A 12,585-nucleotide genomic window follows, 5' to 3' on the forward strand; every position below is an offset into this window, starting at 1 on the left:
TTTGGAAAGAAATCCTGCACTTTTTGAAGACAATGTTATTTTGTTTATCCAAAGGAAACAGCACTACAATGTATTCCTTCCTTAAAAAATGGCCATTTGCAACAGTTTTTTGTACCAGTCTCCAAAAACTGAACTTAAGACATGCTAGGTACATTCTTCATCTGCCACAAGCATACACACAAGTAAAATATTCTTACTTAATTAGGAGAAAGCAGAGTTTTGAAACTTATTTGAGAGAATCTTGACAATATTGATTTAAGTAAGACAGAAGTATCTGGCAGCCGTGGTCCCAAGTTCATGTTTTTAATAAGATCTTGCTTGTTTCCCAAAACACACTTCTCCCTCTCCCCCCACCCCAGAATAATCTCATTCCTACTCATGCTGAAAAAAAATGCTCTTCTGGAAGAAAGTGTGCTTCTTGTGCTTACTACAGAGTAATGACAGAGAAAAGCTGGAGAAACCGACATACAAGCCAGGATGCAAACATTATTCTGTCAGTAATGCTCTTTCTGTAGTTTAATTTATACCATTGTCTATCACGCAGACAACTATCATAAAACCATAATTTCCAATCAGTGTATCAGAACTTAAGGGAAAAAAAGACTGTACAGACCAAAGATAAATGGGAAGGTTGAGTTTTCTTAAATTATACTTACCCCAAGAGCAGCTTGGTAGGTAACCTCTGATGGGAAGGTAAATGAAGGCCCTGTTGTGACTGGGCTGCTAGGGGGTGGAGTCACAATTAGGCCTGTAGTACCAATATGAACCTGCCAAAAAACCCCAAAAACCAAAAAACAACAGCAGGGTCAGTTCTGAGTTGTTTGATAAGAGCTGGTTTTGTCACAGCTGTAAGCTTCATGGTCAAAACCACTGATACTCTACTATTTGTAACTTTAGACTAGACAAACGGTAATGGATATCACAATGCCCACTTTTTTTTTTTTCCTGTGACATTTCAGAAACTTTGGAGATATATTGAACTAGCAATTTAAGTAAAACACACTTTTACCAATGTCAGTTTTCTTTTTTTCCATAAAAGTTTGTCAGATCCCAAAGTCATGCAAATAAAACACATTTACTAGCTCACGTAAAATGATACTAACACTTCCTAGCCTCCATTACTATATCTTCTCCCAAAATGTAACTGCTATGTGAAACAGACAATTCCTCAGGAACTACTGTTGCTTGTAACAAAAAGCTTTGATGAAACAGAAGATTAACAAATAACTAAAGCCAGACAAAAACTTCTACTTATTACAATCAGATTAATAAGACACCTTTATGGAATTGATCTAATTTTCAAGTTGAATTTACCTCCTAGTTGCCTGTATTTTATTAACATCCAATATTATATTCAATTTTTAAAAAAATCACAAGAAATGAAATTACTCCAGTTTCTAGTTTCCACAGCTTAATAAAAATCTCTGTGGCATATGAGACTGTGAAAAGAATTAGCTTACAAGACCAAAAATATTTGCTACCATTATATAAGAAATCTTGATACATTTTCCTTCAATGATCTCATGTTGGAAGATAAAATAAGAGTAAGTTAATATTAATTAGATAAAATTAACAATTAAAAGTAAGTAATCTGACAAGATCAGAAACCTTTGTAATTATTAAAAAAATATGCACACACTATTTATATTTTATTTCACGTAAATTACCTGAGAAGGAGCACTACAGGAAAGTCCAGTCAGCTCACTTATGCGGGCTGCTGCCGTTGGGTTGCTGGAGCTGATGAGGACAGGAGGACTGATTTCCATTGAGTGGCGATTCTGAGAAGACTGTGAAGACTTGTTGGACATAGTGAGGGAGGTAAAAGAGTGTCGTTTTTTGGTGTTTTTCTTCGTATCAGTGTGCTTTTGGGTTGAATTGTTGTGGGCTGCCCCAGAGGTACCTTCACCAGAGTCAAGAGCAGAACCTGAGGGCTTATCCAATTCTATCAGCTGTTTGGCTGCTGTGTTAAACTACAAAAGATGGTAACACATTAGTATCTTTTTTATTTTAAAAATCACCTGAATATTAAAAAAAAAAATCTATTTTCTTTTTATTAATAATATAACAGAATTTAAACCATGCAACTTTAAACTATGAATATTATTTCGGGACAAGACTTGTCCCGAAAGAATAGCCATGAGCAGGTCAAAAGCTTACGGGTAGGAAGTAGGGATCAAGACAACAAAGGGAGTCTTGTGTTTGGAGTCTACTACACTAGTAGACTCCAACAGGCCGCCTGATCAAGTGGAGCCCATCGATGAAGCCTTCTTACTCCAGCTCCAGGAGACATTACTCTCACAAGCTCTCATCCTGCTGGGGGATTTCAATCACCCCAACATCTGTTGGAAAATAGCACAGCAAGATGTAGGCAATCCAGGAGACTCCTGGAACGCCTTGATGACAACTTCTTAACTCAAGAAATTGGCAGCCCTACCCAAGGGGATGGCTTACTGGACCTGATGGTCACAAATGAAAGTGAACTCATCAGGGATGCCAAAGTTGAAAGCAGCCTGGGCTGCAGTGATTGTGCACTAGTGCAGTTCACTGTCCTAAGGGGTGGCATAATCAGGACTCTGAATTTTAGGAAAGCAAGCTTCCAGCTCTTCAAGTTGTTAGTAAGTAAGACCCTGTGGGAAATGGCCCTCAGGGACAAGGGAGCAGAGCAGAGCTGGCAGATCTTCAAGGATGCTCCTAGAAGACATGCTAAGGCATATGGAAGACAGGGATGTGATTCAGGAGAGCCAGCATGGCTTTACTAGGGACAAATTCTGCCTGACCAATCTAGTGGCTGTCTATAATGGAATGACTGCATCAGTGGACAAGGGAAGACCTCCAGAAGTCACCTATCTGGGCTTCTGAAAGGCCTTTGAGATGGTCCCCCACAACATCCTTCTAAGTTGAAAAGATATGGGTTGGATGGGTGGACTGTTCAGTAGATAAGGAATTGGCTGGATGGTCACACAGTAGTAGCGGTCAGTGGCTCAATGTCCAGATGGAAAACGCGGACAAGTGGTCTCCTTCAGGGGACTGCGACCAGCGTTGTTTAATATTAGTCTTCATTTATGATATTGACAGTGGCATTGAGAGCACCTTCAGCAAGTCTGCTGATGACACCAAGCTGGGTGGTGTGGCTGATATGCCACAGGGAGGGGATGCCATCCAGAGGGACCTGGACAAGCTGGAGAAGTGGGCCCAGGTGAACCTTGTGAGGTTCAAAAAGGCCAAGTGCAGGGTCCTGCATCTGGGCTGGGGCAACCAGAGATATGAATACAGGCTGGGGTAAGACATGCTAGAGAGCAGCTCTGTGGAAGAAGACCTGGGGGTACTAGTGGATGAAAAGCTGGACATGAGCCACCAACGTGCAACTGCAGCCCAGAATGCCAACCACATCCTGGGCTGCATCAAAAGTCATGTGGCCAGCAGTTCGAGAGAGGTGGTTCTGCCCCTCTACTCTGCCCAGGTGAGACCTCACCTCAAGTACTGCATCCAGCTCTGGAACCCCCAGCACAAGAAGTACACCTGTTGGAAGTGTGTCCAGAGGAGGGCCACAAAAATGATGAGAGGGCTGGAGCACCTCTCTTATGAAGACAGGTTGAGGGAGCTGGGGCTGTACAGCCTGAAGAAGAGAAGACTCCAGGGGGACCTTCCAATACCTGAAAGGGGCCTGTAAGAAGGCTGGGGGAAGACCTGTTCACAAGAGCATGTAATAGTAAGACAAGGAGTAATGGTTTTAAGCTAGAGAAGGCTAGATTTAGGTTGGATATTTGAAAAAAGTTCTTTAATATAAGGGTCGTGGCTCACTGGAACAGGTTGCCAAGAGAGGTGGTGGAGACCCCATCCCTGGAGACATTCAAGGTCAGGCTTGATGGGGCTCTGAGCAATCTGGTCTAGCATGAGATTTTGCTGCTTATTGTAGCGGGGTTGGACTAGGCGATCTTTAGAGGTCCCTTCCAATCTAACGCATTCTATGACATACTGACCTAATCTACAAATTAGTCATTACAGAGTGACAAATCTTTCATTACAAATGCAACACACTTACTGTTGGGCTGACGCGGACTACCCATCAGAGGCAAAATTTAAGTCAAGAAAGAACATTATGCTCCAGTCCAGCCATGGATTAATTCAGCAATATATGCTGCCTGTGTTATCCAGAAGTCATACTAAATAACAGCAGTCCCCTTTGATTTTATAATACAAAAATATGTATTACAAAACTTCTTGAACGTTCATTTCATTTTAGGCCTTTTTTGTTTGCAAGTATGACAGAAGTCCACACTTTTGCAATGAATGTGAGCTATGGAAGAGAGGGGGGAGGAAAAAAACCCAGATAAAAATCCCTACATTTTTCATAGACCCTTTACTTCCAGAAAATCTTATTTATATTTTAGAGTTACTGGAAATAATAATGTCAGAACTCGCATTCATTCATGAGCTGAAGTAGCAACAGCACCAGTCTTCTGAACAAGTTAACTAGTATTACTATGTCTCACTAGATATGAATACTTTTACTTCAATAAACCAATTATGAAGAAGGAAAAAAATCTTTTCTGAAGAACATTAGAATGAAAGAATTAAATTAGTTACTGTGGAAGTACTGTTTCTATTTTTCACTGTATTATTTTTGCTATTCATTGTACTCAAATTTCCAGAAGTTTTAAGGTATGTGGAATCTGTTTTCAGGCACAGTATACATTCTTTTTTAACATAAATTTTCTGTTTAAGGTCTGGACAGGCAAACAGTCAAAAAGCAGAAGAAAGTTCCTATAATTTTTTCGTCTTATTCTTCTGAGTCAGTATTGTTACAAAAAAAGTCTGGTTTTTGTTTTTTTTTCCTAAGCATTTCAACTCAGATCACATCATCTAACAGCAACAGAGTAAGTTTAGCCTAGCAAGTACAATGTTAAAAAGACCATGCTAGAAATCCAGCACAAAATCCAATTAAAAAAAACATATGGACAAAATAAAGATAAATGTGTTTTGAAACACTCCTGTTTGGTACGGGAGGAGATGCTAATAAAAAACCCAACCTGATACACAAGGTACATAAAGTCTAATGTTCTCATTGATTAAAATGTCATGTTAACTGATGGATACAGTTGTATAAAATGACAATGAACTTCACTTAAAATTCTACTACAGTGAACATTTTAGATCATTTGGGGATTTTTTTCCTATACTTCTAAAATATTCTTAAAAAATAAAGTTAGAGGAGGTGGATTAATACAAAAGTGTTTCCCAGCTGTTCATGTTAAATTGAGAAAAAAAAAGCTGTCATTTTCTACAGACATTTTGATTGAAAAGTGAGGGCTTTTCCCTGATTTTTCTTTTTTTCTTCTAAATGTTTGTATTTTATTAGTTGTTCTGTATGAGTGCTGAGTAACTCATAAAATCACAGAACTATTCAGGTTGGAAAAGACCCTTGGGATCACCGAGTCCAACCATCACCCCTACTCTACAAAGTTCTCCCCTAAACCATATCCACCAACACCACATCCAAATGACCCTTAAACACATCCAGGGTTGGTGACTCAACCACCTCCCTGGGCAGCCTATTCCAGTGTCTAACCACTCTTTCTGTGAAAAATTTTTTCCTAACGTCCAGTCTAAACCTCCCCTGTTGCAGCTTGAAGCTTCCCTCTTGTTCTGTTGCTAATTACCTGTGAGAAGAGACCAGCACCAGCCTCTCTACAGTGTCCTTTCTGGTAGTTGTAGAAACTGATGAGGTCTCCCCTCAGCCTCCTCTCCCTCAAACTAAACATTCCCAGCTCCTTCAAGCATTCTTCACAAGACTTATTCTCTAGGCCCTTCACCAGCTTCGTTGCCCTCCTCTGTACTCACTCCAGCACCTCGATATCTCTCTTGAATTGAGGTGCCCAAATCTGGACACAATACTCCAGGTGTGGCCTCACCAGTGCTCAGTACAGGGGGACAATCACCCCTCTACTTCTGCTGGTCACACTGTTTCTAGTACAAGCCAGGATGCCACTGGCTTTCTTGGCCACCTGGGCACACTGCTGGCTCATATTCAGGCCCTTGTCAATTAGAACCCCCAGGTCCTTTTCTGCCAGACACTTTCCAGCCACACTTCCCCAGGCCTGTAGCATTGCCTGGGGTTGTTGTGGCCCAAGTGCAGGACCCGGCCCTTGGCCTTGTTGAAGCCCAGACCACTGATATTAGCTGAAATGCAAATAATTTTTAGATTTGGAGTGTGTTTCCTAAGTGTTAAATCACATAAAAATGTCAAATATGAGCTCTTTTTAAGAAATACATATATGATACTATACTCCACATAGGAAAATTAGAATACTATTTCTATCTTCCATTTTGGAACAGAGATAAACATAGGTGTTATTAACTTAATCATACAGTTTCTAGACTCACTGCATTTTATTTTGTCAATGTGCAAAAAATCTGGCTGACCTACTTTTATTGCAAAGACACTGAAATTCCATCAGCCAAAAGTCTAGTAATTTATACATGTTAATCGTGTCTTACTCTAGTAAGAATAAAAGGTTTGTTTGGTTTCAGCACTTCTTAGAAAATATAATTTAATTTTTTTGCAATGTTTTGCACAACTTAGTTTTCATTTGCAGATAGAAACAACTATTCCACAGTGCTACGTGTCACAGATGAAGATGCCACGTTTTGTGACTCAGTTAACAAACTATACTTTTAATGGAAACACAATTAAAATTCCTCTCAAAACATTTTCCATCTTAGCTGTTTTTACCACCACAAATATAGTAAGCGAAAGTGATATAAAAGAATAGAAAAGACTAGCAATCATTGAATCATAAAATGTTTATCCAGGTATAATGTCTTAAAATATAATTAGTTTTTCATGGACTTCAATATATCTAAAGTTTATCCTGTGACTTCATTGTAACATCACAACTATCAGACCTTTACTACAGAATAAACATCTCAGGCTACACTTACTTTAAAGTTACGGAGTTCAGAAAATCTTCAGTAAATGCAACTACTAATTCTTTTTTTTTTTTAAGAAAAAAAAATTATGTGGACTAAAGTACACAGGGCAGACATACATCTGTCATTATGTCAAAAATAGGCAATGATTACAGAATTGATAAATATAACTAAAAATATGATTTAAAAGTACCTCAAAAATATTAATTACTTCTCATCTTTGGTACCATAAATAATAATATATGTAATAATGGTTTGATATACTTTTTTATATTAACTATTTGCATATTTTCCAGAACAACAGTCATATAATCTCAGAAAACAGGTATTGCAAAATTCAAACTGATAGTTTCCTGCCTGTTTCACTCCTCTTCACAACAGCATGTGTTTTGGTTTAGTATACAGTGAAAAAAAAAAAAAAACACCTATCTGATCTGAATTACCTCTTTGGGTATAATTTATCATTCTAGATTTCCCATATTATTTTAGTGAGAATTTGTGAGTGTGTACACAAGTGCCTGTGCCTGTTCTAAAAGGGTTAACTGAAGACACATTTTCTTAACTGATAGAATTTGTTTGAAAACAACAGTGAAATACATTTTGTGTATTTTTTACATCTTTTTTTTTGAAGAGTATATCTCCATTTTGCAAACTTTTGTAGAGATGGAAACAGAGTTGTTACCTAAAATAGTTAGCCCAACTGGCAACCCTAGGAAAGGGCTTTTTTCTAACTTGGCTAAGTTAAGTGATTTAGTTTTAAAAAGCACCACAAAAACATTTACTGCTTGAACTGAAGGAGCAAGGAGCTAGGAATAAATAGCCAGGGGCAAGAACATCTTAAACGGGCTTCTAAAAACTTCTTAAATTGAAGCCAGAATGGCACTAAGCAGGCTGAACCCCTTTTGGTTTTGCTGTTTTTTCAGTCATGTGAAAATTTCTAGTCCCAAATATACTGATTCTTACATCAACCCACAAAAATGAATATACCTATTTCCCCTTTAAAAAAAAAATCCTATGTTCATTGAATACAGTAATTTTTTAAAAAGTTTCCATCTCATCAGGACATTCAGAAATTGAATTAATTAAACCTGACTTGGTTCTTAGTATGGTTACACATTTCTCTTGTGACCTGAGGTACTTATTTCTCATCCCACACGTAATGTGAAAGTACTTTTTTCTTTCATCATTCTGCCTCATTTATTTAAATAAAATCTCTTCAACAGGAGAGGTGTATCTTACCAAGTATCAGAGAAAGACAAGCACGATTCCAAACCTCTGTATCTTTGTGTAATGCGATTTTTAACAATCATTGCTGCTGTACACACTGTTCTTAATTATCTATGTCTTTTTATATATAAGAGACAGCTCTCAACTCTCAGAACTTAAAACATTAGGGAAACTTTCTCAACTGCCACCTCTCACTGTAAATTGTCATGCTGCATATGAGAAATGCAGGAAGATACAGAAGATTTTATATAAGGATCTTTTGGATGTAGAAGTCAATGCTTTACCTGCTTAGCAGCCACTTATATTCCCTGACTTTCTAGTTGTGCTGATTAGATTTTGGGAGGCAGGTATCAGGGTCAGTGCAAAGCTTACTGCTTCCCTGACTTGATAATGGCTTTAATTTTGCATTAAAGTGTGGTTTGTGATTGACTGAATGATTCCAATATTAACAAGAAAACACAGTGACTGTCTCCAAGTACTTTCATTCCAATTCCATTCAATGGAAACTGGTATCAAAAAGCTAAGTGAAAATCACTGGTTCAACTGCTGAGATAATTAACCTTCCCAAACTAACAATATATATCTTAGATTATTTTAGATCTAAGACTATTTATATCTCAGGTTGTTTTAGAATCATCACCAGTACTAATTATTTTTCCTTTTAGAAAAAAAGAAGACACAGAGGGCACAACCTTACTGAGGGCCCAACTTTACTTACCTCGACGTAGGAAATTGGAAATATTCCTATCTTGTCAGCCAGCATTCCTTCTGCCCAGTTTTCATCCACGCGGCGAATTACAGTCAGAACATCATCCTGTGTGAACATGCAGTGATTATGTCTCCCAGCTCTAATTAAACTTCCAATTTAACTTCCCTCCAGAACGCACAGGTAATCAGAGAAGGTGGTACATGGACAAGAACGGCCAAGAAGGCACACTGTAACAGGAACAAGCCATTTGTGGGGTTGAAGTCCATTCCAGTAATTTCTTTTCCTATTTTGTCAGAGTTCAACTAACTGTCCACCACTCATCCCAGCCATCTGACTTGCTCCTTAGTGCCATATGTCCTGCCGTGCTCAGTCTATGGTATTCATCAGCCCCCCTTTAAGACCTTGACATTAATAAACACCACTGAAATCTTTTGTCTTCTCAACTGACTCATTACCTGGTCTTCCCTGGGTGTTGCTTTTCTATTTAAGAATGCTGGTGAGTGATATGATTTCTTTCAGTTATGGGGAGCATTTGATATGACTTTGAGAATGTTACATAAAAAAAGGATTTACATACACATTAAACATCGCTGTCACTTAGATACTTGTTTCCTATGGAAGTTAAAATATTTTAAAGCAAGCGAAAATATTTACTCAAGCGAGACTGCCAACAAGTTAATCAAAATATGCAAACTAATGCCAATCACCCAGAACAGCATTGCTGTTCTGTGTTGTAATAACCGTTGTTTGTCCACATGCAAATATCTTTTCTTTTCAGAACTGCAGCCATTCTTTTAATTTTTAATATGCAAGGGTATAAAAGTCATGAGCTCACATTAGATCTTGAAGGGAACAGCTCTGATTCCTGTTAAAACTCTGTATCATTATGTGCCTTGTGAGACAGAAAATTAATTACAATAGGAACAACGTAAGAAAAAACATGATATTTTGCAAAAATTATTTGCCTAAAAATGTCACTTACTAAATGCAAAGCTGAAAATAGTACCAACTCTAACAATTTAAAATTAGTATTTCTTCAGAAGATGGAACACTTTAATTCATAACACAGGTTATTTCTCATAAACTAAGGACATTACTAATGCAATTATGAAAAAATGCATTCTTACAAACAAAACCTCGGAGAAATTACATGTAATTTAGGAAGAGAAGGAAGGCAAAACTAATCAACATCAGATAAATGCCCGCAGAATTACTTGCCCTTTTCATAGTTGTACAGCTCCATTACAAAAATGCAGACAAGACTACAGAACAGTCTCATAATTTCTTACCCCAGTGAGTGAAATTATTAAAAGAAAATGATAATTTTATTATGGTTTTACCTTTGCAAATGGTAAACAGTCTTTATCTGCTTCCTTGTCTTTTACTTCGAAGTCATAAAGTGCTTTGCACTGAGGCGGAGGTTGAGGTAAAGGTTTAATAATCTGAACAAAATTGGTAGGAAAAAAGCCATGGATGCCATTGACTTCTCCATGATACCAATTTTCATCCACCTGTCGACGCAAAATGATGATGTCTCCTTTACTGAATTTAAGATCTCCAGGTTCTTTTCCCTCGTAGTTATACAATGCTTTGGCACATGGTAACTGAGGTACACCCTAAAGTAGAAAAAAAAAAATAAAATCAAAAAATCACTAGAATTAGATGACTGGTACTAAACAGAATTTATATTACATTATTTGGGAGACTATGAATGAAATTGCATAAATTTGCAAAGTAAAATGATATACAATATTTTATTGCAATAATTCTACGGATTTTACCCAAACGTGTAGTACAAGCTTCAGTTCCAGACAGTCTTAACACCCCCCTAAATTGCACTGTTTTCAGTAATGCTACAACATTGCTAGACTTGAGAAGCAAAAAAGCGTAATACTTTAACCCTCATGTACTAATTCACTAAGCTTAAATATAAGAAATACTGAACAAACAAAAGGGAAAGTATCCTAACCACTTGAGAGATCTGAAAGAAAAATGCTGCAAGAAAATACAGCACTAGAATACCAATTTTGCCATAAGACCTTTAAGGCATGTTTTCTGCCTTCCCTATTATCTTCCTCACCTTATTTATTTCACAGCCACAGAATGCTAAGTATGAGGACATAAGGGTGTTTTCCAGCTTGAAAAGCAAATCTCACTTTATTAAAAGTCAGATATTTAATCCTGGAACAGGTATTTACTTTAAAACATAGCTAAAAAGAATTACTGGAAAAAAAATAGTCTGTTGAAGGTGTGTGTCCTTGGGTTTTTGTTACTTGATTCCTCTGTTAATATCTGAAAACTATAGGTCATTGATGCTGCAGTTGAATGCACATCAGAAGGATTAGACTATAATAGATATTGTGTTGTCCTTCCTTATATACATTGCAGGTATTATTTTTTAACTGCTCAGCCTGTGCAGAAAGAAACACACTTCTGCATAAAAGAGGAAATACTGCTTTGCTTATCCATTTCCATCCCAATAACAAAAAAAATTACAGCCTTTCAGTGATTACCAGCCAAAAAATTATTTGGTATAAAAAGGGCCCCAAGTAATTATGGCAGCTACAAGACATACATGTCTTGCACTGAAGGAAATAGCTGGAGTTCTCTCACGAATCACCCTGCTGTCCCAAGAGAAAGCCTTCTATGTCCCTATATCGAGGAAGAACTTTAAGACCAGCTGTGTGTATATAATACAGTTGGGAAAAAATTCCTTTTTTTAAAAAAAAAGCAAAAAAATTCCCAGACCAGGAGTGCTAGTATAGCAGATCATGTCAAAGTGACTAAACCCTTCAATAAGTCAATAATTTGACTGTTAGAACTTCATATTGCTTTGATACATTTTATCACAAAGCCTCCTACAAACAGATCTTCACTCAAATGTACAAACATCTGTTTGTATTTTATAGGAAGCTCCTTTCCCAATGTATAGGTCAAGTTTCTGCAAAGCTTGTTTCCCACGTTAAGCAAAAATTGTTTCAGTCTGTAATTTCAAATAGAACAAAGTTCAACAAAACACACAGTTCTCAGACTGCCAGGGATTAAAGAGAAATGGTTAAGCAACTTGGAAGAGAAGTAAAGTGAATGTCTTTTCCTTCTGTCCCAGAGGGAGGATGAAGAGAAGGAGCAAGTGTGACGGGGAGCACCATTCTCAGGGGTGTGGTATCAAGGACCCTGGAGCATCATCTTCACATTTCTCCTCCTCTGAGCAACCTGGGAGCTGCGGCTCATGGCTGGTGCCTTCCAGGCTGACGTGGTTAGTAGCCTTGGGCAGCTTCAGCTTCCCTTCTTCCCCTCCATCTGCTCACCAGGGGAAAAGGCCACGAGGATATGACGAGCCGGAGTTTAAATTTCACTCCATGTCTCTAACTTGGCTAATCATGAAAGGAAGGCTTTGGAAGAAAAACTTTGCAGCCTACCCTTAGGTTTACAGCTGCCATTCACCCTGCCAACTCTTTGAGAAAGCAAGAAAAAAAAAAACCAAAACCCAGATAAAAATCATTTTTAGGAAATTAAAATATTAAACTCAGACTCCACAAAAAATAGGTTTCTTAGAATTTTTTCCTCGGTCCTTATGCAAAATCCTTATGCAAAAAATATTTGAACTTTTAATGCTATTGCTGTTGTACAAAGTGTTTAAATTCATTTTTAGCTAATATGCATGAATATGCAGGAATATGCATACATTACACATGCCAGTTTCTTTTGCAGAAAATAAT

General features: G+C 37.6%; 1 protein-coding gene across 3 annotated transcripts in view; it reads right to left on the reverse strand.

Annotated features, from left to right (window-relative positions):
- The window catches only part of SH3RF1 (SH3 domain containing ring finger 1), an 83,586-nt gene that overhangs the window by 24,989 nt on the left and 46,012 nt on the right, over nucleotides 1–12,585 (reverse strand). For all 3 annotated transcript variants that reach the window (XM_051616483.1, XM_051616484.1, XM_051616485.1), the window contains exons 3-6: nucleotides 10,207–10,482; nucleotides 8,876–8,971; nucleotides 1,668–1,970; nucleotides 657–767 (exon numbers count right to left, since the gene is read on the reverse strand). In XM_051616483.1, coding sequence (XP_051472443.1) covers nucleotides 657–767; nucleotides 1,668–1,970; nucleotides 8,876–8,971; nucleotides 10,207–10,482 — 786 coding nt within the window. The remainder of the gene's footprint in view (nucleotides 1–656; nucleotides 768–1,667; nucleotides 1,971–8,875; nucleotides 8,972–10,206; nucleotides 10,483–12,585) is intronic.

The sequence above is a fragment of the Apus apus genome, chromosome 4, assembly GCF_020740795.1.
Source record: "Apus apus isolate bApuApu2 chromosome 4, bApuApu2.pri.cur, whole genome shotgun sequence".
Classification (NCBI taxonomy): domain Eukaryota; kingdom Metazoa; phylum Chordata; class Aves; order Apodiformes; family Apodidae; genus Apus; species Apus apus.